General features: G+C 59.5%; 1 protein-coding gene across 13 annotated transcripts in view; it reads right to left on the bottom strand.

Annotated features, from left to right (window-relative positions):
• The window catches only part of ANO1 (anoctamin 1), an 84,648-nt gene extending 82,705 nt beyond the window's left edge, over positions 1 to 1,943 (bottom strand). For 11 of the 13 annotated variants that reach the window (XR_006714345.1, XM_045486233.1, XM_045486224.1 and 8 more), the window contains exon 1: positions 1,751 to 1,941. Coding sequence is in view for 12 of the 13 variants with exons in the window: in XM_045486233.1 (XP_045342189.1) it covers positions 1,751 to 1,858 (108 nt within the window). In the remaining variant the exon portion in view is untranslated. Of the gene's footprint in view, positions 1 to 1,750 lie in introns of all 13 variants that reach the window. The other 2 variants (XM_045486236.1, XM_045486226.1) reach the window with 2 other exon arrangements.
• Between the last annotated feature and the right edge of the window lie 24,241 nt (positions 1,944 to 26,184).

Here is a 26,184-nt window from a genome sequence, read left to right as displayed (position 1 = left end):
GTCTACGCCTTCCCAGACCGTGAAGACCTCTAACGAAGGGCCAAGTCTTTACAGATTTCGTGGCCCCGCCAGGGTCGGGGGCAGACAGAGAGCTTCTGAATCCAGATAAGCAACAGGCCCCTGAAGTACAACTCCGGAGCCCAGGGCCATTGTTAAGGGCTCTGCTCCCTGTTTCAGACCCAGCCCATCATCAAGGGGAATTCGGTCTTCCCCTGGAATGTCCACTCCTCTCCACCTCTTTGGCTGGCATCATCTCTGGTGCCTTCTCACTGGTGCCCACACACTCCCGCCTCTGGGTGTTGCCACAGGAGAGAGACCTCTTTGTCTGGAAGGCCCCACCCGACCCCCATTACGGGTGTAACCAGCTCCTTCCCCAGGACGTTTGTTCCTCTGGCAGGCTGTCCATGACACCCGCCTCTGTGCCTGGGTCCCAGTTAGCTCTCCTCCCAGCTGCTGGGTGACCCCACTCCCGGCCCCCGTGTGCCCACGGGTCGTAGTAACAGCGCCTACCCTCCAGAGTCGTCAAGATTAAGTGGGCTAATTCTCAGCTCCGGCCCCTTCTACGGAAGGGTCCCTCCGCCACTGTCCTGGGCCACGCTCCGTCACCACTCACAGAGCCCCAGACGGGTGCCGTTCCCCGTCTCATTCCCCGGGGGTGCCCGCCGCCCGACCCGATGTGGGCACACGGTGTTTGCCGAAACGATGGCTCTGAGCTTCTGAGGCCAGTGGTATTTATCCCAAGCAGACACCTCTCTCTCCATCAACACCCGCTCCCAATGCCCCCTGCATCTCTGTGCAAACCCCAGTGCAGAGAGGGCGCAGGGCCTGAGGGTGTCTGCAGTCCCTGAAACACTGAGAGCCGCCCTGCCAGGATCCCATCCCACAGGCGCCTCCCTGAACGCCGGCCGGGCTCTCCAGTCCGGGACTAGGGAGGCAGGCCTGCATCCCCGCGAGGTCAGAGCCAAGAAACAAGGCTGGGGCCTCAGCGGCAGCCGCTGTAGGGAAGAGCGGGGGAAGGAGAGTCTGATCTCTGGTCCGGAGTGAGCACCTCGGGGTCCCCTCTGCTCTCACTGAGGGCCCCTCTCAGCCCTCCCCTCTCGGGGCAAACTTCCTTCTAACTTTAAACCAAACCCCCTCACTGGCGAGTTCTGCCCTCCAGGGGTCCCCGTGACCTCTGGATCTGGCCCCAGAGGGAGCGGTGGGGGTAGCAGGCCCCAGAGAGGGGTCCCCAAGCACGTGGCCAGCTGGCGCTAGCCTACGCGGCCGGCTTCCACTCCCACCAGGCGCCGGCTGGGGACGGGACCGGGGACGGGACCGGGGACGGGACCGGCGCGGAAAGAAGTCCGGTTCCACCGGCGTCCCCTCGCTGGCTGCCCGGGCGTTGAGCGCTCCGAGCGGGGCACGGCGCGTCCCGGGGATTCCGCGTGCCCCAGCAGGTGAGCGACTCGCCGGAGGGTCCAACCCCAGAAGGGCGCGGCTGTCGCCACCCGGGGCGGGGGGGCCCGGAGGCTGCCACCCTCCGGCGGCGCGGCGAGGCGGCTCCCCCCCTCCCCCACGGCGCTGCCCCCGGCGGCCCCCACGGCAGGGGGGGCCCAGCCGTGCCCCGGGGGGGGGGCGGGGCGGGGGAGGCCGGCTCCGCGGGGGGGGGGGGGGCCGCCGCCCCCCCCCACGAGCCCCGGCGCGCCCCCCCCTCCCCGGACGCGGCGCAGGTGAGCGGCCCTCCCTCTGGGGCGCGGCCGCCCGCACTCACCGTGCCCTCGGACGGCAGGTAGCCGATGTCCTCGATGGCGCAGATGTTGATGATGTGGACGCTGCGGTCCTCGGCCGGGAGCGTCGAGTACTTCTCGTTGACCCTCATCGCGGCCGCCTGTGCGCCCGGCCGGCCGGGCGGCGCGCCCTCCGCATCCACGGCCCCGGCGGCCTCTGCGGGGCGGACGGGGCAGCGTTGGCGCGCTCGCAGGGGGCCGGGCCTCCCGCCCCGCCCGCCGCCCGCCCTGCCCTGCCCTGCCCGCGCCCCGTGCGCTGCGGCCGCCCCCCTGCGGGCCCCGCGCGCTGCTGCGGCTGCTGCTGCGGCGGCTGCCGGGGCCGCGCTGGGGCAGGGGCGGCGGCCGCGCGGTCAGAGTTTCCGAAGAAATTTAAACACAGGAAGAAAGCGCTCCGTCCCTGGGCCCCCTCCAAGCGTTCTTTTCACCCGCGAGGGCGCCCCGTGCAGTTTTGGAGGGTGGCGGCGCTCTCGTCCCCCGGGGGGGGGGGCGGGGAGGCTCCCAACAGCCCCCACCTTCAGGAAAAGTCTCCAAACCTCGCCCAGCTCAGCGGCGGGGTCGCCTTGCCTGGGGGAGAGGGAGGGGCTCCTGGGGTTGAAGCGGGAATGCCCGCCCTGGGGGACTTTTGCTACCACTCAGACACCTCCTCCGGGGAGCCTCCCCTGCTTCCTGTGGGCCCACCCTCTCCAGCTGGCCCTGGCTCCCTCTGCGGCTCCCTCCTCCGGGGTAAGCATCTCTCTGAGCCCCCATTTACGGGAGGCTTAGTGTCCCGTGACCGGGCACAGTCTGGTCCTCACTTTGCAGCGGGGGGGGGGGGGGGGGGGGGGGGGGGAGGGCTTCCCAGGGCCAGGGAAGGGGCCTGGAGTCCCTGCATGACACTCTGCTGCCTCCCCGAGGGAGGGACGGTGACTTAGATGGCTCTCATCCGGGGATTAGCAGGGACCGGGACGGGCGCACACGGTAGGTAGGCAGGCAGGTAGGTGCTTCTCAGGACATGTTTCTAATCCTCCCTCCCGTCAAGAGGATGACACAGGTCTCCAGGAGCAGCCGTGCTTGGGTTCGGCCCCCACCCCCACCCCCAGGCCCAGGGGCCATGCTGGCAACCCTGCCCAGGGGAATGAAGTCTCCTTTTCCTCTGCCTCCCCACGTCTTGTTAGTTCCTCGGGGGGGGGGGGGGGGGTGTGTGTGTACCGAGCGCCACCTCCTCCGGGAAGTCCTTCTGGATTGCTCCTCGCCCAAGCGCTCGAGCCTAAGACCCACTCTGCACCTCGACTACAGCACTCCCTTTCCTCCACCTCACTTTACGCCAGGTTTATTCCATACAATCAATGCTCAACAGCTGCTGGCCGGCCACCGAGGAACATCCAGGGCCTACAGAAGTGACCAGAAAGCTGTCCTCCGAGGTGGTGATGTCACCGGCACGCTTTGATGCCCAGGGTGGATTCTGGAATCACAGAGGACGGGGTGGGGGGATGGGGTGGGGTCCGGTTCCAGCTCCAGCACTTTCCGGCCCTGTGATCTCCGTCAGGCCCCCTCAGCCTCACAGAGGCTCCGTCCCGTGAAAGTCACGTGTGCGTGACGCTGTGTTCGGCTCAGCACCTGGCACGGGGAGGCTGGTCTTGCCACTGTCGTGCCCGTCCCTGCTCCCTCACCCCTCACCCCCATTTAGGCTCGGGTTTGTGAATTTCTTGAACTCGGAGAGGTGAACGTCCACGAGGTATGATTTGGGAGAAAGGAGCAAAAGTAGAATGCCTCCATTTTGGGTACACGGAGAGTCCCCAACGCCTGGGAAGTGGCACCCGACTGCGGCCCGAGAGCGCTCTGGGGCGCAGCGGCTGGGCGCTTCTGGGAGATGCCGGGTGGGGCACAGTCTGTCAGGCGAGGCCGTGCCCGCCTCCCCTCTGTGGCTCTGCCCAAGAAGCTGGGCTTCACCTGTGTCCGCGGTTGATGACGTGGCCGGGTCCGGACACGGGTGCGCTCGCCGGGCATCACGTTTCTCGGCCACACGTCGGCCGATTTCCTTGCTCTGCCCCTGGCCTTGCATTCTGCGCCCTCTCCCGACCCCCGGGCTGTGGAAACGCTCGAGCAGACGGAGGGGGGCGTGCAAGGTGGCCTCTGTGCAGGGCGGCGAGGACAGGCCAGCAAGGATTCGTTCCGTCCCCAGGGCCGCTCGTGGCCTGGGCCGGGACTTTGTGGGTCTGGGGATCTCGGGGATCCAAAGCGAAAACCAGCATTCCCCGCCCCCTGCCCCCAAACCAGGGAGGGCAACGGGGTTCTTCCACCGACAGCTCTCCTCCAAGTTGGGACTCGGAAGGCCTCCCTCCCCAGCTTCCCGCCTCGGCTGTCCTGCTGGGACTGGGTCTCTACCCTGAGCCGCCAACTGCTCGTAAACCGGACCTCTGGAAACACTGGTGCGTTGGTTTCGCACTTTCTGCCTTTTGCCTCAGGGATTCTCATCGTTCAAAACCCAGAGGGACAGATCTCGCCAGCCGGATTAAGTCCCCGCTCATGAATTAGTAAACACCCAGCCTCATTAGTCTAAATGGTGCATTTTATTATGGGAAGTTCCGGGCGTCACCGCTCGCCCTACTTTGCCGCGACGCTACCCTCTCGGGCTGTTGTGATGTGCACTGTTGTCATGCTGTCACGTCTTTGCCGACATTTGAGTGATCGCCAGGAGCACAAGCACGGGGTGACAGGGCAGCCGGGCAGGGGGCTGAGCTCGCAGTTCAGCTGCAAGACAAGCTCCCTTTTAAGAGGCTCAGGGGGCCGGCCAGCGACATTTATTTCCCCTCCTTGCCATTGCCCACGAGAAGGGACACCTTGCTCTGTCCCTGCCCAGCTGCACCTGCCAGGGCACTCCCCCCCGGCCGGCCGTCAGCAGCCTAGCGGAAAAAGTAAACAGGCCAAGCTTTAGAAAGTGAGGCAGGTCAGGTGAGCCCCGGGTCACCCGTCCAGGCCCTGGTGAGCCCCAGGTCAAGGGTTATTCGAGCGATGGCCTCTCCTAACGGGGCGCCCTCGGGCTGGGCTTCTCGGAGGCGCTGCTGACATCTGGGCTGGCTCGCTGTTTGTCCCGGGGGGGCCAGGCTGTGCCCCGTAGGAAGGTCAGCGACATCCCTGGCCTCTGCCCACTAGATGCCGATAGCAGCCTCCCTCCCAGTGTGACAACAACAAGTGTCTCCAGACATTGTCAGATGTCCCTGGGCGGGGCGGGTGGGGGGCAACCCCCGCCCCCAAGGTGAGAACCGCTGTCCCCAGGCTCCCCGTTGGCCCCTGCCTGCCTCTCAAGACCCGCAAGGCTGATCTTACCACCCACGTCCTCGGATGGGAGGGCAGAGGCCAGGAGAGGTGATGTCCTTGGCTTCAGGCCCCGGCCAGGAGGCAGATCTGCCTTTCCATCTAGGTCTCCTGACCCCGCAAACCAGGGCTCGTTCTGTGAATTCAATACGCACACACGGGACTAGACCGATGAAGCAGGAGATTCAGTTTGTTTTCACAAAATGCACACGTGGCCCTCGGGCTGCCCGCAGCCGGTGGAGGGGGTCGTACTGGCTCTGGCCGTCCCCGCAGCAGGACAGCCCTCGCCCCAGGACCCGTCTCTGCACTCAGCGGTGCTAAATAAATGCTGTTGACTCACGCAGGCAGCCGGGTGGGGAAGACAGCATGGAAGGAGTGAGCCACTCATGAGTCAGGGCTATTGTGAGCCCAACGGCCCCGTCCCGCTCCCGCGCCGGCCCCACGCCCCTTCCAGGGTCCGGTGGGCGACCGCCAGAAAGACACGCGCCAAACAGGTGTATGACCTCACGCGCTAAATGCGCCTCGGGGTGTCATTTCCCCCGGGGAAGACGTGCCCGGGAGCTGACAGCTGAGATAGGGTGGGCAGGAGACGGGGCTATTGTCACTTCCTTCCCTCGCATGATGTCAGAGCCCCGAGCGGCGGCGAGGGAGACTCCGCGGGCACAGACCCCGCCAGGCCCGAGCTCTGGAGCACGGCCAGGGCATGAAGTTCTGTCTGATCCCTGGACCAGGCGTTTTCAGACGCCTCGTGTGTTTTGCTAACCCGTGCCTGCCTTCTGAGAATTCCTAAGAACCCCGCGAGCACGCCCGGCTGGGTTAGAGCCCGGCCAGCTCAGCCGGCCGCCGCCTCCTCCCGGAAGCCTCTCTGGTCCGGCTCGGTTGGTGCTACCCTCCTCTCCTGGCCCCGCTCCCAGCTCCGTCCCGGCACTCGGGCTCGTTTCTGCTCTCTTTCCACCCTTCACCCCCTTCCGGTCCTCAGCACATCACAGATTTCCCTGTTGGTGTTTATTTATTTAACAAGCAGTGGCACAGGGCTTGCTGTGAGCCCGCACCATGCTGAGCCCTCTACAGACATCAGCTCGAGCTCTTACGGTCAATACAGCCGTCTGCAAGGAGATTGGCACAGCCGTCCCCTACCCTCCAACCCCGGGGTCCTTCCTTCGGAAGCGTCGGGGGAAGTCCAGCCTGAGTCTCCTTCCTCCCCAGCGCCCCTTTGGGAATCACAGCGTTAATCCTCACGACAGATGCCTGGGCCTCAGAAACCCCGCCCCCCCTCCCCGCTCTGGGGGCTTGGGGACAGGGACAGCCCCCCTCCCTGCCGAGGCCCGAGCCAGCCGCCAGACCCCCCTGCCCAGCGGTGTGGAAACTCCGCGTCATGGCCCGCCAGCCCCTGCTTCTCAAAAGCAAAGCCTCAGAAGCTCCTTTTCTGCTTTAACTGTTCTCCCCGGGATTTGAAAGAAGAGAAGAGCTTCAGACTGCCCTGCTCGGGGCAGGGGGGAGTCCCTTGCACCAAAGCTCCCGGCGAAGACAAAGGACGCCCGTCTCACCCACATGAATTGAACTGCCGTCCCCTGAGCCTAAACCACTCCGCACACGCGGAGCCTGCCTCCCGATCGCGTGCTGCCTTCCAGGTGGATGGGAGGCTCTGACAGACAAGGATGGGGTGCTCGCTCGGGGTGAGGGCAGGGAGGCCTCCGGGCTGCGGAGCTGGGGGGCGAGCCGGGGCCCCTGCCCTGCTGAGAGCGTGTGAACATCCCCCCCGCCCCACGCAGCCCTGCATCCTCCACGTGTGTCGGGGGGCACGCGTGTGTGCATGTGTGTGCGCGCGTGTGTGTTGGGAGAGTAAATGCATCACACCTGCACGGTCGTTCCCCTGGGGTCAGTGGCCCCACGCTGCCCTTTAATTTCCCTAAGGCCCCATCTCCAGGGAGGCTGGACCCTGACGTCACGGGCTCTGGCTACGGCTGGAGCCAATCCCCTTGGACGTGTGTGGTGGCTTCATAGAGTTTCCCCAAGGATCGAGCAGACCCAGAGCCCCCTGGACAGATGACCAGGCTTAGGGATCTTTATGGGATGATTCCGATGCTTTCCTGGGGGACTGGAAATAAGGGACAGGAATAAGCGACCTTTCCAGGTTTTCGCGGGGCCCGGAATGGCCTTCCCCTGGAAACCCTGACGTTCGCTTGGTCACGCCCTTCCCATGTACGTGACTTCGGTACGGGCCAGGGTCTCCGTCCTGCGCCGAGCTGCTGGGCCACAAGCCTCTCTCGGGCGGACACCCCGGGGTATCCCCCGGGGCCGGCCCGGCCGGGCACAATTGCCCACGATGTTTGCGGGACATACGAACGAGCACGGAAAGCAGGGGCCTCAGCAACAAGTCAGCCCGTCTCCCCGACCCAACCCCGGCGATCAGAATATGAACCGCAGACCTCATCCTCCGGAAGGAACTCCTCTGAAAGGAGGGATTTCCTGGACCCTAGTGAACGGCACTGGCCGACGGGAACGTGATGTGAGCCGCGCAGGTAACCTGACATATTCCAGTAGCCACATCCCAAGCGTAAAATAATCGGGAGGAGTTAATAAAAGACTTCATGCAGCCAATTTCACAGAAAAGTAACATCTTTTCCATAGGTGATCAATACAAAAGTTACTAATGAGATATTTTACGTTTCTTTCCCTTACCGCGTGTTCGAGACCTGGGGTGCCTTTTGCCCCAACGGTACGTCCCAGCTCAGACAGGCCACGTTCCCGGGGCTCGGGCCGCGCGGGGTCAGGGACGAGGTGTCGGAGAGCTTGGCTACAAAGCTTTCTGCCGTGTATCCTTCTGCGTTTCCGGAAGCTTCCGCAAGGAACCCGAATTAGTTTCTTCACCAGGAAACGCGTGACGGTTTCGGACGCCATTGACCTCCCGTGGGGTCTACGGGCTTCCGCTGGGCCCTTTTATCGTTTAAGGGAAAGTGACCCACCTGCTGAACTTTTCTCTCTCCGGCACCACTTGAGAGAAGGCCCCCTTTGCCTCAGAGCCGACGGAGCACATTCCTCGAGGTTCTGACACTCACGAGACGGATCACGCAGAGCAGGTCACACGGGCTTTGGGTGGAGGGGGCGGAGCTCTCCAGCCGGCCCCGAAAGCAAGCCCACCAGGGCTCCCCGAGGGCCCCCGGGTCCTCCGTGTCAGCCTCACCACCGCCCGACCGCATGCACAGGGCTGGGGGCGTCGGACCCAACCGCCTCCCCTGGGGAGCCCTGGCCTCAGGCCGATGCTCAGGAGGTGGCGGGCCCCCTGGAGGAGGTGTCTCAGGCTCTTCTGCACCAGGGATGTCTGGTTGGGGGAGGGGGAGCTCATTCACTTGTTTACCCAGGATTCACTCACTCATTCCCTCCCTCACTCATTCATTCATTCATCTACCCTGTTCATTCCCTCCCACCGCACTGGCTTATCGGCAGGTGTTCTGGTATTTGCTCCCTCCCCCTCCCACCATCCTATCACCTCTGCCCTCCTCTCCCTCCCCTGGCTTTGTTTCCCTCCCCAGACTTTGGGGCCCTTGTCTTGTTTGCTGTCTTGCCCCTCCCCCTTGGCTACAACGTCGGCTTCAGGCTACTTTGTCCCGAGTCACTGGCTCTAGATTTTCATGCCTGAAAATGACACCGGCAGTAGCTGTGGGCACTCAGGAGAAAGGCACACACACGTGTGCACGTATGCACACACATGGGCACACACATGTATGCGGGGAGACCAGCTGATCCCTACGGGGCCCAAAAGGGACCCAAAGCGTCTGACCTCCCCTCTCCCGTCGATATAATTAGTGGCCCTGAAATCCATCCAGAAGCTCAGCCCGGCTACAGCCCAGCACTGCCCAGGTCCGCGGACATCGGCGGCCCCCTTCGAGGCGCCCGCACCCCTCGACCCTGCACGACTCGGCCTCCCCACTCCCTGTGTGTGGACTGTTACCTCTGAAATCAGACTCTCTGGAAAACCAAATGTCTCTGCTTTCTTTCCCCTTTCTTGCCCCTCCCACCCACCCTTAAGAAGCTAGAGAATCCCTTGGACAGGTAACGTGTCGGTTTTTTATTTCATGCTTGGATTCTCGGCGCAAAGACCTTGAGATTTTCTTAAGCATCACGCCTCCTCCCTGCTTTCTTCCCCGTTTGCTGGAGAGCCCGACCTCTGACCTCAGCTCTGGGTACAAAGCCCAAGTCCCCTGCTGGCCCCGGCTCCTTCCTGCCACCTTTCCGAAAGGATAGAAAGCCCATCCTATCCGTGCTCAGGGAGGACGTCGGAGCGCCCAGTTCCTCCCAAAAGGAGAACAAAGGGAAGGGGAAACTCTGGACGGTGCCCAGAGGTGGGCCGGGTCCTGTGTGAGCAGATGCACTGAAACCATTTTGTGAGGCAAGTCTGTTGGGGGGACATCCCGCTGTCCAGGCGGACACCGAACGGGCCCTGCCCCGCCTCTGTGAACGCGCCTCAGAAAGGACAGCACGGCCTCCAGCCCTCGGTGCTGGACGGCCGTCTGCAGCCCCGGGACGTGTGGGGCCCAGGTGCTTCCAGTCCTACGGCCCCAGGTCACGGCCTTGGGGACCAGAGCAAGGGGACTGTTCTCCCTTAAATGACTCCTGGGACCCCCTCACCAAGGAGCAGCCTCTTGCTAACGCCCTCACAGGAGTTCGCTTCTTCCCCTTAGGCTCAGATAGCGCCTTTCCAGAGCGCGTCCCCCGGCCCTCGCTCCCGAGCTCCGATCTGGCCTCTGTCACTTGTCCCCTGGCCAAGTATTTCCTCTCTGTGCTACGAGAGGGGGCTGCTGTCCGTCCTGCTGTCTGATGTCTTCTCAGCACCCAGTGGAGCCTGGCACTCGGCAGGCTGCAGAGGTCTTTTTCCGAAGCACGAACGAACGAATAACATGCACTCCATCAGCGTCCACACACCCCAGCGCCATGCGGAGCGAGAACTGGCACCCACAGGCCCGTTTTCATCTGCGCGGCCTGCCTGTCACGGGACGCCGGGAGATCTTTACGAACGGGTTCTTTCCGGGAACGAGGAGGACGAGGTTGTTGTCTTAACATTTTCAAGCTGATGCAGCAGCTAGGGAACGTTCTGGAGGCCACTGGTCCAGCTGCCACAAAAGCGCCATTGACAAGCCCCTGCCAGGGGAGGGGGCAGGGCTGGGCTCTCCAGGCAGGACGGCACCCCCCCCCCCGCCCCCCGCAGGGGCCATCGGCGGATTTACTGGGGTCCTACCAAGAGCTGCCTCGGAGCTGCGGGCCACAGACACAAAGGGACACAGAAGGACGCAGCTCACAGCTGCCCGGGAAAGTAAAAAAGAAAAACCCATGGGCTACAGAAGTAGAGACAGATCTGGGAAAGAAAGTTCAGGAAGGTTCTCCCGAGGGCGTGGCTTCTCAGCGGAGCCCTAAGAACTCCCCGGGGACAGGAAGCGGCAGAGGAGGGGACGTTGTTCCAAAGCAGGGGGAAGGCCTGCAGGAGCCCGGAGGAGGCCTGAGTGGGGCCGGCAGGGCGCAGGGGAGACAGAGGGGTGGCAGGGGAGGGCAGGACGGTGGGCTCATCCATCTCACTGCTGCCCGGAACACAGCATGACACGGCTGACCAGGCGCCAGGACCAATAGTTTTCAAATAGTATTTGAAGGGAGGCTTTTTTTTTTTTTTTTTAGAGAGAGAGCGAGAGAGAGAGAGAGAGAGAGAGAGCATGCACAAGCGGGGAAGGAGCAGCAGAGAGAGAGGGAGAGAGAAAGAATCCGAAGCAGGGTCTGTGCTCAGCACGGAGCTCGACTCTGGGCTCGATCCCATGAATGGTCAGATCATGACCTGAGCCAAGATCGAGAGTCGGATGCTCAACCCACTGAGCCACCCAGGAGCCCCAAACACGAGGATGTTTATAGATAAAAGGTTTATTTATTTTTGAGAGAAAGAGACACAGTGGGAGCGGGAGACGGGCAGAGAGAGGGAGACGGAATCTGAAACAGGCTCCAGGCTCCGAGCTGTCAGCACAGAGCCCGACGCGGGGCTCGAACTCACGAACCGTGAGATGGCGACCTGAGCCGAAGTCAGACGCTCAACCGACCGAGCCACCCAGGCGCCCCCAACACAAGGATTTTTAATGATGTACGTTGGCACTTTCTTTTCGCCAGCAAGGGTGACCCCTGCAGAGCAATGTCCTTGGGGACGAGGGTGACCGACATGGGCGGTGCTGGTTGTCAGCCTGGGCACGGGCCACAGACTGGCCTCGCTCGGGCCTCGGGACGGCCTTTCCTTGCTTCTGGGCCCTTCTGCACGTTCGTCGGGGCGGGCGGGCACTTCCTCGCCGAACTATAAGGGGGTGGCCCTGGGGTCCTCCGACCCTCCGTGGCCTGGAAGGTCACAATGGTGGCCTGGCCTGCGTCCATGCTCCTGGACGGATTCAAAAGTCCTCGGGGGAGCAGCCGGCTCGGCAGCCACCAGGGCGAAGGCCAAGGTCAGGGCGCCCCTGCCAGCCCCGCCCTGAATCACTTGACACACAGCAGGTGCTCCAAGAGCCTGGGAGACACTGGCCCAGGAGGCTTCCAGAAGCCTTAAGTCCTCCTTTGGGACGGAACTTCCCCGAGAATCCCGCCAAGTCCCCATCCGCCTTCAGGGCGACCTTGGGCAAATTCCCTTGGCTCTGGGGTCTCTGTTTCCCCCTGGCTCCCAATAACAGGCTGTTGGGATGGCGGGAAGGGACCCAAGACGCCCAGCACAGTTCCCACACGTGACGCAAGCCTCGCGCCCGGACCCCGCCGGTCAGGGCTGTGACGACGCGGGCGGAGCTCCGCGCCTGGCCGTCTGCTCGTGACAGCCGCCGATCGTCACAATTGTCTCGGATCCGGAGGGCCCTGAACGGAAGAGCACTCAGCCGCCCGGGACCTGCCTCTCGGCCACCGGTCACAGCCACCCACTGGACGCCCCCGCGTGCCCGGCCGCTGTGCCCCCTGCGCCCGCGGGGCCGACACCCCAGCGCGGGAGGCAAAGAGCAAGCAGGAGCGTCAGCGGGCCGCCGTGGCGACGGGGACGTAGGGATGGTCGTGCGGCCCCTCTGGGCAGGTGTCCACTGAGCAGAGGCCACAGCAGGAGCCAGCCCCGAGGGAGGGGGTCCGGCAGGGAGAGGGGGGTCAGGCTGCAGGGGCTCCGACCCTGCTGGGCTGGAGAGGAGCTTAGAGGTAGGGGTTCAGCAGGCTGTGCTGAAGTTTCAGCCAAGGGCCGCCAACAACGCGTGAGGCCTCCTCTGATGATGGCGAACCGAGATCTCAAAGATCCCAGAGGCGGCTGATTGTCCGCGGGGCAGCCCTGCCTGTCTCGGAGGGCGTCTGCTCCACAAAAGCAGCTGCTTCCACGCGTGGGCCCCACACAGACTGGAGTCGGCCGTCCTGCGCTCCGTGCGTCCCTTCCTTGCCCAGCCCGGCAGCCCCCCGCTCTCTCCGCACCCTCTCCTCGGTTATGCCACAAAGCACCCTGCACCCTGGGACCGCCCTGGGCCCCTTTGTCCCGCAGCATGGGTAGTACGCAGACTCAGCCGGGACTCAGGGTGAGCGGCTTGCGTGTATGAGTGCCCGGGCTCTGCGGGAGGCCCTCCGTCCTTAACCCCGGTTTCCTGTAACCACCCCAGATGTCTACGTTGCGGCACTAAGCTTTTCACTGGCCCCGAGAGCAAACATGCTGAGAAGAGGGCCAACTACCAATCAAATTCATACTAAGGTGTAAATGACTTTCCCCTCCCAAATCATTTTAGTAGGTGAACAGGGCAACCGGCCACAGGCCCACAGATTCGTGGGGATGCGGGATGTGAAGAAAGGGAAAGAACTTTCCACAGCAAAGGGACAGGGAAGGAGGAACAGGGACAAGGAAAACTGTTGTTTCTTGCTGGGCTGGCCTGGACGAGCTCAGGCCTTCGCTGCCCAGTGCCTTGACTTTGGCCACCAGCACAAGCAGGGAAGGGGCCAGCACCTGCCTGATCCCCAGGGGGGAGATTTTAAAGTTCATCCTAGTCCAAGGTGTCCATCTGAAAAGTTTCTCCACTGCAAAAATAGAACCAAGAACAAAGGAGAAAAAATGGTTCAGAGAAACAAAGGGCAACATGGGGACCGAGAAACCTGTTTTTCAGATAAGCATCTGGCCTTCGGAGAAGTTTTCCTTCTCGTCTGTGGGGCTGAGGCCAGGGAACCAGCACGGGGGGGAGGGGAGGGGGGCATGGGGTTCTTCCCGATAGTCGGCGCCTGTGTGCAGACCCGGGCCCCGGCTCCCCGGGCACAGGCTGCGAGGCCCCACGGACCTGCCCCTGCGGGCTGAGGCTCCAGCCCCATCAACGCGATGCAGGGAGCCCCGGAGGCAGGAGGGAGGACCCTGGGTGGTATTTCATCAGTGCCCCCCCCCCCTCCACGAGCCACGACCCTGCCAGCGTGCCAGGAGAACCCCTCGGCCGTACCCACCGTGGAAACAGCCTCTGCAGTGGGGCAGGTCGGGGGGGGAGGCCAGAGTGAAGCTTTTTGCTTCCACATTGAGAAAAAAAAAAAAGGAATCGAAGAAGAGAAGAGAAGGGAAAGAAACCGGCAGGGGCGGGGCGGGGGGGCGACTCCAGCTGGCTCACGGAGGGAGGAAAGGCTGGTGGGGAAAGCCCGAGACGCCGGCCCAGAGCCAGGCAAGGTCCTGCCTTTGTCTCGGGGGGGTGGGGGGGGCTGGTCTTGATTCATCAAAAAATGACCAAAAGAAGGGACAAATGGGGCTCTGGGGCGGCCGGTGGGTGGCTGAGGGTCACAACGTGCTCTGAGGTGACGGCACTCTCCTCGTGGATGCCAAGAAGACAGCGCTGAGACCTCGGGAAGGCTGGACTCCCAGGGAAGTGTAATGCCTCAGTGATAAGACCCACGTTAGCATAAATGCGCTGTCATCTTGAAGAAAGGCAGAAACCGCTCGGCTAAAACGCCCGCTCTCGTTGCAAGGCGGCTGGTCGCCGGAGCACGCCGGGAGCTGGGTCTGCCGTGGGACGGGGGACTGGGCGCTGGGAGCTGGACCCGCTCTCCGAGGGAATGCTTCCCTCCCCTCCCTGCCTTCTTTCAACAAGCACAGAGCGAGTGCCAGCACCCTGGAGCCGACGGCACTTTCCTGCCCCAGCAAAGTTCAGCGTCTCGGCCAATGTTTACCGAGCGAAGGTCTGGGTAGTCACTGCTTTAGAAAATGCCAGATGGAAGTCTTCACGTGCAGAGATTTCAACCGCTCCGAGGGGCTCGGAGGGCAGCTGGGGTTGGGGCGCCCCCTAATCTCAGGACGACGGGCATGCACACAGGTGACCATGATGCCGCTGGACCAGTAACCCCTTATCGATCGGGCACAGAGCCCACGGATGCCCCGAGGAGGGGCTGCTGCACCAGGCTGACGAGAGACGGTCCCATCTGGACCGGGGCTCTCTGCATCTTTATTAAGAAAAGAAGTCTTTTTAAATTTTTTTTTTTTCAATGTTTATTTATTTTTGGGACAGAGAGAGACAGAGCACGAATGGGGGAGGGGCAGAGAGAGAGGGAGACACAGAATCGGAAACAGGCTCCAGGCTCTGAGCCATCAGCCCAGAGCCCGACGCGGGGCTCGAACTCACGGACTGCGAGATCGTGACCTGGCTGAAGTCGGACGCTTAACCGACTGCGCCACCCAGGCGCCCCATCTCTGCATCTTTATTAAGAAAAGAAGTCATTATTCTCAGACTGCCTGTGGCTACACTCCCTATGGCTCCTCCTCCCACAAAGTCTCTGAAATACACGGCAGGGGCATCGTTAGACCATGTCGCAGGTAAGAAAAGTGAGGCCCGCGCACAGATGCGGGGGCTTGCTCAAGGTCACGGTGTTGGAAGCAAGAGAGGGGGGTCTCTCCCCTAACTACGTGACCTGGGGGGCAGGCTCTTCCTCTGCTGTTGGTCTGAAGTCCCACCTCCGCCCGCCCCTCTGCGCCTACACCCCTCGAAGGCATACGGGGGCCCGTAGGGGCCAGCTTTTACGATGCATAACGGGGAGCCCGCTTCCGGCCATGGCACAGCGTGACCGTGTCAGAGGAGCCTTTCTGCCAAGAGCAACCACAGAAGCTGGAGAGAAGCAAAAACGGAAACAGAAGGGCCCGAGTGTTGGGAGGGCCTGGAGGGTGGCCGAGGCAGACAGGACTCGGGGGCTGAGACCCCAGAGAGAAGGGGACCCCCGAGAAATGGGTCCAACACTCTGCTCAGCTGGTCAGACAGCTGCAGGTGCACAGACCAACGGGCTGAGAAACAGGCGGCCGGTCGGAGACCCCAGCAGGACCCCTGACGCTGGGGACACGAAATCCGGGGCCCATCAGGAGGCGGGGGTCCTCGTAAACTCACCGGCTCTCAATCGAGCCTGGAAAATCTACGTTCCCAGAGCCCAGCCTCCCCGAATCAGGACATCTAGCCGCAAGTCCTCGGCAGCCCTGAGAGAAATGAGTGGACATGCCCACCAAAGACACAAAAATCCTCTCTGGAAGAGGCGAGCGTCTGCCAGGGCTGCCCCCTTTTCACACACGGCATCCAAGTCGCCGAGGAAAATTACAGCAGGTGCCAGGAGGAAGGGTCAAATAGTTAAAACTCAAGCAAAACACACACACACACACACACACACACTCCCTTGACAACAGACATGGTCCAACGGCAGCCCCAGATGTTGGGGGTCATCAGACACGGGTGTTAACCTGCTGCAGAAAACGGGGAGAATGTCATAGAAGGGCTGGCATCTGCAAAGGGCATCGGAGACTCTAAAACCCCAAAGGAGAATTCAGAAGGGGGGTGGAGCACCAAACTGGAGAGCGGACGAGGTCCGTGAACGGAGAGGTGGGCCAGTAGAAAATACTCAGCTTGGAGCAGAGGGACAGGAAGGGACGCGAAACAGAAAAGACCGTGAGAGACTCACACGTTTTGGGGACCACACAGCCAGAGGGGGTGGGGGAAGCACCGTGTTCGAAAGATCGATCATACGGCCAATGGCTGACTTTCCCACAGAAAACGGTGGGACGTTAAGAGGTGGGACAATAAAAGGGCACAATTGAATTGCTGGGAAAAACCACCACCCACTTCGGGTTCTGTATGGAGGGGAAAGATCTTTCAGAAATGAAGGCGAAAGAGATTTTTCAGACGAAGGAAATCTAAGGGGACTCGCTGCCCAGGCCTGCGCTAAGGGAAACAGCAAAGGGAGTTTTTCAGACGGAAGGGAGATAACTCCAAGCAAACGGATGGATGCTGGGAAGGGCAAACGTGTGGGCAAACCACTGCTGAAGCCAGAATGATAACGTCCCGTGGGATTAAGATATAAATAGAGTTCATCCGTGACAAAAACGAACCAAAGGGAAGAGGGCTACATGAAGGGAAAGGCATTTAAGTTTCTACTGGGCTCAAGAGGGGTAACAGTGCTATTTTGAGGCAGACTCTAAAATGCCAGGATGCATTTCGTAATTTCCGGTGAAACCTCTTGAAGCGAAATAGAGGCATGTACGGTTAAGCAGCTAATCAAAAAGCAACTGGAATTAAATAAGAATTTATTAGTCAAAGAGGAGGTTAAAACGAAAAGGCCCCCAAAACCAAACAGGACAAATAGAAAGCAAAGAGTAAGGCAGTGGGTGCAAATCCAGACACGTGCATCGATGATTACATTAAGTACAAATGGACTAAATACTCCGATCAAATGGCAACGTCGTCAGGCTAGATTTTTTAAAACTTCAGCTCTGTACTATTTACAGAGGACGCACTTTGGTATAAAGACCCCGGATGCTCACACGTTGAAACACGGGAGAAATACAGGCCACGCGAGCGCGATCAAAATGAAGCAGGTGCCGCTGTCCTAATACGGAAGAGGCTGGATTTCAAAGCGAGACGCGAGATGTCTTCCCAGAGACCAAAAGGGATGTTTCGTACCATAAATCAACTCAGCAGGAAGATGTAGCAACTGTAGAGTACGTTAATTAATCTCACACTACGGGAAACCAGAGCTGACAGAGCTGAAATAAGAAATCAATCCTCAGTCACCGGGAGATTTTTTTAAGGCTTTCGGCAGAGCGGAGACTCCATCGGAACTACCGAGTACGGACTTTCCAAGGGCCCCCGGGCCATGCGCCTCAATGGCCTGGGCTGGGCTGGGCCACAAAGACAGTCTCGAGACGTGTTGAAGTGAACTCCCGTCCTCTGGGAGCAGTGGAAGCAAATAGAGACCAATAACAATACATGGCTAAAAAAATGCACCCTAGGGGCGCCCGGGGGGCTCAGTCGGTTGAGCGTCCGACTTCGGCTCAGGTCACGATCTCACAGATCACAAGTTCGAGCCCCGCGTCGGGGTCTGTGCTGACGGCTCGGAGCCTGGAGCTGCTTCGGATTCTGTGTCTCTGGCTCTCTCTGCCCCTCCTCCACTCACTTTGTGTCTGTCTCTCTCTCTCTCTCAAAAATAAAGATTTAACACAAATAAAAGTATTTCCTTAAAAGAGCCACTCCCAGCGGCCCCATTATGCACACGACGTGGTGACTGCCACCATCGCTCCACAGAGAAAGGCTACTTAAAAGCTGGGGAGACCCCACTTTGTACTCACCGGAACGTGGGGGGCAAAGCAAAACAGAACAAAGCACTCAAACCTCACAACCCACACGCGGGGGACGGGGCGGCTCACGCCTGTCCGCGGAAGTCCTGCCGGGACGACCACGTTGGAAAGCGGGCGGCAAGGACCGAAGGGGCACACGAGCGTGTCCTCGGCCCTGCGGCACCTCTCCCAGGCGGGGGCCCCGTGCAAGGGCATGCTCAAGTTCACCCGGAGACCGGCTCGTTGCTAATCACAGCCCCAGCTGGAAACAACGCCGACAGGCTCAGCAGGAGAAGGGGCGGCTGTGGACGGTCCTCTCTGCTTCTCAGCCACGTGGGCCTTGTCTATCCTCCTGACCACTTCTGGACACCCCCCTCCGGCTCCCCCGAACCCCGCTGGCACCGCCATCTTACAGATGAGGAGAGCGAGGTCAGAGGTGTGAAGGAACTGCCGGGGGCCATGCAGCCGTGAGCGCACCCGAAGATTCGAGCCCAGGTCTCCCGGCTACAAACTCCTCGTCCCTTCTGCCTTTCCAAAGTTCGCCGACCCTGAGGGGAGGCCAAAGAGCCGTGACCCCCAGGCGTACATTAATTTGAGTACCAACCTTCTGTAAGGCACCCTTGGGTCCCGATGGGACCGATGTTCCGGGTGTGGGGAAGGTGCAGGCGTGGGCCTCGCCCCGAGGAGAGTCCCGGGAGAGAGGACTCAGGCCCACAGCGGCCGGGCAGCGACTTCCCCGCAAGGAGTCAGGTGGGCACTGAGGCACCTTGCCTCAGTGGGGGCAGGGGCCGAGTGGGGGTGGGTGGGGGGCAGGGGCGGAGGTCAGCGGAGAAAGGGGAGGAGCACCGGGGTTGGGGAGAGTCAAAGAAGGCTCTGGAAGGAGACAGGGGGCTGGGCTCGGGGCCGACGAGGGACCGGAGGAGGAGTGGGGGGGGGGTCTGTGAGGGGCGAGTAGGAGCCGAGGCCCCCCCGATGCCAACAGCCCTGCTACGTCAGCAGCCTCCACAGTTGAGACCCCGTCTGCCTGTCACAGGCGCAGAAACAGTTGCCTGATCACAGCAGCTATGGGCTCGCGCATCAGGCTAGCTTTGTCACGGTGCGGCCTCACCCACGAGGGGTACTGGCTTCCACGTTAAGGGACTGGGTCCAGGAGGAAAATCTCCAGGTAACACTCAAGAGACTGCCCCAGAACGCCGTCTGTCCTCCGCAGGGATGGCATGATCTCACCTCAACGCGCCCAGGGGCCACATCTGCTCCTTAAAACACAGATGGACGGACGTTTGTAGAGGACTAGGGTGGGCACATCATTCACTCACTCATCCGTTGATTCGTTCACTCATCCATCCGTCCGTCCATCCACCCATTCACTTCCTGGACAAGTTCTATCGTTGCATTTTGGCTTTTGTCTGATGAGGTAAATGCAACACGAATGTTTTAACGATCTAGCCCCAGGGCCCATAACAACGCCCGGAACATAGCAGGTGCTCAACGCACCACCGGCTGATGGAATGAACAAACCACCATTTATTTGACACCAACTAGGTGGCGGGTGTTTCACGTCACACCCGCTACGTTGGTCATCTTCGAGAAAACCTTTAGGCGGGGACTGTTTCCCCCACCTGCCGGATGAGTGACCGAGGCAGAGAGAGGCAAGGTAACTTGGCCAAGCGCACCAGGCTGTCAGGAGCCGGGTCAGGGCTCAAAACTGCCGAGCCAGAGTTCCAAGCCAAGAGGCCCCCGGGACACCTGCTGCTTCCGCTGGTGACACAGGCAGGGGTGGGAAGGCACAGGCAGTGGAGGCTGAGGTCTCGGTCTTACTTCACGCGGGCCACGGCTTTCTCTGCTGAGCTGGGCTCTGGCCCCTTTTGAACCTCGGACCTCCACCTCCTGGGTGTCGCGGCCAGCTCCCGACCTGAGCCACCAGAAATCGGTCAGAGGCCATCGCCAGCGGCAATTGCCGTGAAAAGCAGTGGCGGTCCAGGAAGAAAACATCCTGCTCGTCCGGGAAGCATATGCCCAGGTGTTCACCCAGGACACACACAAAAACACGAAGAAACAAGGCAGAGCCCTGCACATTCGAGTAGAACCTGTTTCCTCTGGCAAGCACAGAGCCCAGAATCCCATCGGCCCACTTTCTGGTGGCGGTGAGGCCCCAGGTTGATCATTTCCTGGTGAGCAGAAGCCAAGTGACAATTGGGAGAGGTCTAGCAGGTGCCACACAGCACCTAGTGGCCGGAGAGGTTAACTGCGTTTCCCTCTTTCCACCTGGTGGGGGGCGGGGGGGGGGGGGGTGGAGCGGAGGGAGGGAGCGAGAACCCAGGACAAGGTTTATTTCAAAGCTTGGATTTCCTGAGCTCCACTCTCACACCTAATCAATAAACCACACCCCCACTCATTGCCTCACCTCAAAAACTTGATTATACACGAGCAGAGGGGACATCCGTAACCGCTTTGGAAACGAGATGGGGGAGAAAAGAACATCCACGAATATTAAAGGAAAAAAAACACACGCCACCTGAACCTTAAACTTTAGTCAACCTTAAAAGACGCTGAAACATCTAATAGATTGATACGGTTTATAGAAACTAGATAGATGATCAAACAGGAAAATGTTTACTATGTTTCAAAAATTCGAATCACCAGTTCATCCACTGGGTAAATGTTTATCTCAAAGTTCAGGGGCAAAGTTAAACTGTTGAAATAAAATGGAATTAAGCGTTAATATTTTGTTTTACTTTGAGTACAGATGGACGACAAAAATAATAGCTCATAAAACGGAAAGTTTCTATTTTCACCAAAATATTTGGAAAAGTTATTTTATTCTTAATTTGGATACCTAGATTCAACGTAACTTCTGCTATGGAGGTCCTCAGCTGAATCCTGTGAGCTACAGTATCTGGAAACTGGCTGGGCTTATTATTTAAAACATTCATTCCACGGAGATACAATTTATTTCTAAAAGTGTCGTTCCGGCCAGAAACTGCCTGTAAACGCAGGCTTGTAAAATCCTAGCGGCTCCAGGGGAAATTCCCTGCTTCTTTTTATTTGGCGGCAAGTCAGGTGACAAAGCACAGCCCTTGTGAGCCTGCACACCTAGGGCGACCCTCCGATCGTGTCCAGTCCCTCCCGCCTTCCTGGCGGAGACGTTTTGTCTTCTGGAGCTTTTGCGGACGACGGTTTTACACGCAACCCTCAAAGTCATTTGCAGGGGGGTCGCGGGGATGCCGAAGGACAAAGGTCATTAGAATTCGAACAAGTACATAGAAAATGTTGTCTCCTCTCTTTGTTTTCGGCTGAGACGACAGTCTTCAGAGACCCAAAAAGTAAACAGAAGTTATTCTTAGTAGAACGTCCTTCTCTGGTCTACTATCTCTGCCCGCACTGCAGGGCCGGGGCTCTTTTGACCGGGTTTCTGCCTTCTTGGCGCGCTGTGAAATCGAGGCCTCTCCCACGCTGGCGTTCTCTCTCCTCCTGACCACTCGAGGATTCTTGCAACTTTGACGGGTCCTCAGGACTGCGGCCATTATTCCTGGTGTTTCATATAGTTGCTTTTGTGGCTGTTGCTTCTGGGATAGTCTCAGATTTACAGAAAAATTGAGAAGGTGCTACAGGGTTCCCCAAATGTCCGGCGTCTAGTTGCCCCTCTTACTAACATCTTACACCTGGGGGTACACTTGCTCTGGTTAATGAACCCACTTCGATATGCTATTATTATTATTATTATTTTAAATGCTTATTTTTGAGAGAGAGAGAGAGAGAGAGAGAGTGCGAGCTGGGGAGGGGTGGAGGGGTGGGGGGGGGACAGAAGTTCCCAAGCAGCCTCCCCACTGACAGCACGGAGCCCGACGCGGGGATCGAACCCACAAACCGTGAGATCGTGACCTGAGCCGGAGTCAGATGCCCAACCGACTGAGCCACGCGGGTGCCCCGATACGTTATTACTGAACAGAGTACGCACTTTATTCAGATTGTCTTAGTTTTCACTTAACGTCCGTTTTCTATTCCAGAATCCCATCGAGGGCATCGCATGACATCGTTATTCTTTTCTGAGGCTCTGGTGGCCTCATCTCCGCTCAGCCCGCCCAGCGCAACGAGATGGTCCTTTCCTACTCTGGGACCTGGCATCAGCCAGCTCTCACGGGACCCCAGGCGGGTCCTTTATCTCAATTTGCCGCCCTCCTGGAAAAGCTGGAGATCACAACGAGCCACGTTGTGTTGGCATCTGACCTGCTTTTGTGACATCCACAGCCTTTCCTCTGTGTCGTTTTGCCCGGGGAAGTTCTGCTAAGCCCTCCGGAATCCAGCGGTCCCCGGCTGCAGGCCCTGTTAAAAGTGTTCCCGGGGATGGCCTCTGGGGTGCCTGTCAGGTGACAACCAGCTACTGTCTGTGTCACGCTTACGCTTGGCATGCCCACGCCCGAACAAACAAAAAGAGCCTCGCAAAACCTCGTCACAGGGGCCCACGGGTGCTCTCGCATCGTTTCAAAGCACAGAAGTTTGGCACAGCAGGTGGCCCGCACCGGCTGTTTTGCGGGGAAGCCGATGACTTCCACGTCGTTCTCGTGTCTTCCCGGTTATTCGTCACGCCTCTCGCGTCCATTTAGCTCTCGGGCTCTTCCGCCTGGCGGGCTAGCTGGCCTGTGGGCCATCGGCCGTGATCCGGGAACCGAACTCCCCATCCCTCTCCTGAACCTGGCTTCTGAACGGTCGTCAGAGGAGACGTCACAAAGTGCAGAGCAAGAAAAGACGGGACGGCCGGGGAGGGAGCGCCGCCTTCTCTCCAGGGGCCAGTCCCCGAATGAACAGGTCTTACCGCCTCGCACCCCTGTACCTCCGGATATCTGCAGCACACCTGTAGGAGCCCCCTTTCCAGTCTGAACCAGCGCGTGCCCAGCTCTGCTCCTTGTGGGGCGAGCCTAGAGCATCAACAGGTGTGGGGACAGGGATGCGGAAAGCGTAGAGCTTCCCTTAAAACTCCCACTCGCGAGGGGCGCCTGGGGGGGCTCCGTCGGTGGGGCATCCGACTTCGGCTCAGGTCACGATCTCGCGGTCCGTGAGTTCAAGCCCCGCGTCGGGCTCTGTGCTGATGGCTTGGAGCCTGGAGCCCGCTTCCGATTCTGGGTCTCCCTCTCTCTCTCTCTCTCTGCCCCTCCCCCGCTTATGCGCGCGCGCTCTCTCTCTCTCTCTCTCTCAAAAAATGAATAAACATTAAAACAAACAAAAAAAAAAGCTGCACCCATTGGCTGCTGTTGGAACACCTGCCCCGGGAGCCTGGCCTGGAATGTTTGCTGGTGATCGTTGGTGTCCCCATCACGACATTTTGGGGCCAGGGCGAGACTGCTGAAGCTTTTGCTCTAAAAGAGCCTCATTCTTCAGATTTGCTCTCTTCCTGCAGGAACACGCCTTTCCAGCCGGCACCAGGAGCCGGATCTGGACCTCATGGTTGTGAGGTCGAGCCCCGTGTCCACTCTGAGTGTGGAGCCTGCTTGGGATTCTCTCTACGTCCCCCCTTCCCCACTCACGCACGTGCCCCCCGCCCAGTGTCCCTTCAGATACTATCTCTCTGCTTCACGTATCGTTTCAGAACCTCGTGGCCACATACTTTCACACACTCCTCCCGCTCTCCGTGCGTCTTTATCCAACTATTACTATTCTTTTTTGCGATGACAGTCAATTATCTTGTAAGGAGAGGTAAAAAATAAGAAAATGCTCCAATGTTCACCCACGTACTGGTTATTTGCTTTTATTTTTTTTTTAACGTTTATTTATTTCACCGAATCCGAAGCAGGCTCCAGGCTCCGAGCCGTCAGCAAAGAGCCCAACACGGGGCTCGAACCCACGAACCGTGAGATCGTGACCTCAGCCGAAGTCGGACGCCCCACCGACGGAGCCCCCCAGGCGCCCCTGGTTATTATTTATTTGTTAATCACCATACTTTCCATCCCTGTGTGTCCTTCTGAATTTCGTGTCTCCATTTTCCTTCTGCTTGAGGAACTTCCTCGTGGAACAGGTTTGCTTTCGTTATTCCGAGAACGTCTGTCTTTCACCTTCACGCCGAGATACATTGTTGCTGGATGAAAACCGTAGGTTGGAATTTCTCCCAATACCTCAAGACGTCGCCCCTCTGTCTCCTGAACGCGTGTGTTTTGGGGCAAGTCTGCTAGGTGTCACCCGGGGCCTCCCCTCTGGCTGCATTTAAGATGCTCTCAGGGGCGCCTGGGTGGCGCAGTCGGTTAAGCGTCCGACTTCAGCCAGGTCACGATCTCGCGGTCCGTGAGTTCGAGCCCCGCGTCGGGCTCTGGGCTGATGGCTCGGAGCCTGGAGCCTGCTTCCGATTCTGTGTCTCCCTCTCTCTCTGCCCCTCCCCCGTTCATGCTCTGTCTCTCTCTGTCCCAAAAATAAATAAACGTTGAAAAAAAAAAAAAATTAAGATGCTCTCATCACCACTGTGTTCAGCAGTCTGATGACGACGTGCCTTTGTGTTTTCTTCACGTTTCTCCTGCTTGGGGTTTATTAACCTTCTAAGTCCGTGGGCTTATAGTTCACACTCATAACGGAAAATTCCTGGTCACTATTTCTTCGAAAGTTTTCTCTGTCCCCTCTCCCTCCGTTTCTTGGGCTTCTAGAACATGTACGCGGGGCCACCTGAGGTCGCCCCCCAAGACGTGGATGTTCTGTCTTTTTCTCCCTCTTCTCCTTTTCTGTGCCTTAAAGTTTCTATTGGGGCGTCTTCAAGTTCACTGATCTTTTCTTCTGGGCCGTTTGATTTGTCGTTAACCCCATTCTGTGTGTTTTCCAACCACAGACATCCCATCGGGGGCTTTTTTTTTTCTCTCTTCTGCATCCCTTATCTTTCATGATGCCCTGTCCCATCTTGGGCACACAGAGCATATCGTTAATTATTGCTTCAACATTCGAATCCTCTGACCTCGTCATCTTACCATTTCTGGGTCTGTTTTTATTGATTGACTTTCCCCCTAGTTACGGGTCACATTTTCCTGCTTCCTTGTTTGCCTGGTAACTTTTTTTTAAAAAAAAGTTCTTTATTCTTTGCTTTTCATTTTATTTTTGCTTATTTATTTTTTGAGAGACAGGGCACAAGTGAGCGAGGGTCAGACAGACAGGGAGAGAGACAAATGGAGCTCACCCGATGCGAGGCTCGAACTCAGGGACTGAGATCGTGACCCGAGTCCAAGTCGGACACCGGACCGACTGAGCCACCCGGGCGCCCTCGCCTGGTACCTTCTGAAGGGATGTCAGACGTTCCCTGATGCCGGATGCTGGATTTTGTTCTTTATTCCTCTGATTAGTGTTCGGCTCTGCGCTGGCACGCTGAAAGCTGCCCGGAGTCCCCGCAATGTCCTCAAGGGCCCTCTCGTGCTTTGACAGTGCGGGCGCAGGGACAGCAGTCCGACACGCTTCAGGGGACCCTGCGACGTGATGCCCCACGTATCACGGGACCCCCCACCTCCGCCCGTGGGCACACAAGCTGTTGCCACACATCTGTGCGTCCTCAGAAGTGCGTGCGTTCTGGTGGCTCGTGCCCCAGCCTTGGGTAGTTTTGTCTCGTGTCTGGGCAGACACGTCTCAGCGCTTGGCCAGAGACGCGTGTGTATTCTGCAGACGTCCCCCCGGCCCCCCGCTCCCCCGACGGAGCCCCCCGCATTGGGACGTTTAGAAAGCGCTTTTCTCCGTTCAAATATTTGCTGACGCTTCTTAAAGCTCTCACCGGCTCCACTGCATGATGCTGAGGCCACGGAGTCTCATGACTCCCTCGGAGCCTCTGTTCTCCACGCGGCTTCGATCTGCTCCGCTCGCTTCTCCTGACGGGTCTCCCCGGAACACGGTTCTGCGTCCACCTCGCACGTCCCGCTGTCATCCAGCCGGGCTCTGGGCGGCTGCCCCGGGCAGGCACATTCAGATCCTAGTCTCCCCGCCTCTGCTTTTGCAACACGAGAGGGGTTCCCTGCTTTCTCCCGGGGCTGGAATCCGAGACACAGCCACAGAATGAGCTCTGTGACGGCAGACGAGTGGCTTAACCACTCACGACTGCCCAGTTTCCTCCGGGGCCCGTGGGCGGGACCGTGCTCATCTCGGGGTGGACCTGAGTGTCGGGTTATGACACGCGGAGCCCCGGCGCTCGTGAGGGCTCCCCAGACACTACCCAGGACCGCTGTGCACCCCCCCCACAGGTGTTTTACCTGGGAAGACACACTCCCTGGGGCCCCGCCCCTTCCTGGATGCAGCGAGAACCTCACATCTGTCAACTCAGCCAGTCCCACCTGCTGAGCCCCGGGGCCCCCGCCCACTGCTTGGGCTTCGCTGGTGCTGCCCCCACCTCTTTGAACTGCCTCCCTGTTCGGTGCCAAAGCCCCGACGCTTCAAACGGTTGCTTCTGCCAAAAGTCTATCTTGTTCTGTGTATGGTTTGGAAAGAGCCTCTCTGCCCCGGCTCATCTTCTCGAGTTGCTTCCCCTTCGGACGTGCAACCTTTGTCCAGGTACGTCCTTAGTGTGTCAGCAGCCCCCCTCCTGCGGCGGACCGG

The sequence above is a fragment of the Leopardus geoffroyi genome, chromosome D1, assembly GCF_018350155.1.
Source record: "Leopardus geoffroyi isolate Oge1 chromosome D1, O.geoffroyi_Oge1_pat1.0, whole genome shotgun sequence".
Classification (NCBI taxonomy): domain Eukaryota; kingdom Metazoa; phylum Chordata; class Mammalia; order Carnivora; family Felidae; genus Leopardus; species Leopardus geoffroyi.
The sequence above is the reverse complement of the archived record's forward strand: the minus strand, read 5'-3'. Positions and strand labels throughout refer to the sequence as shown.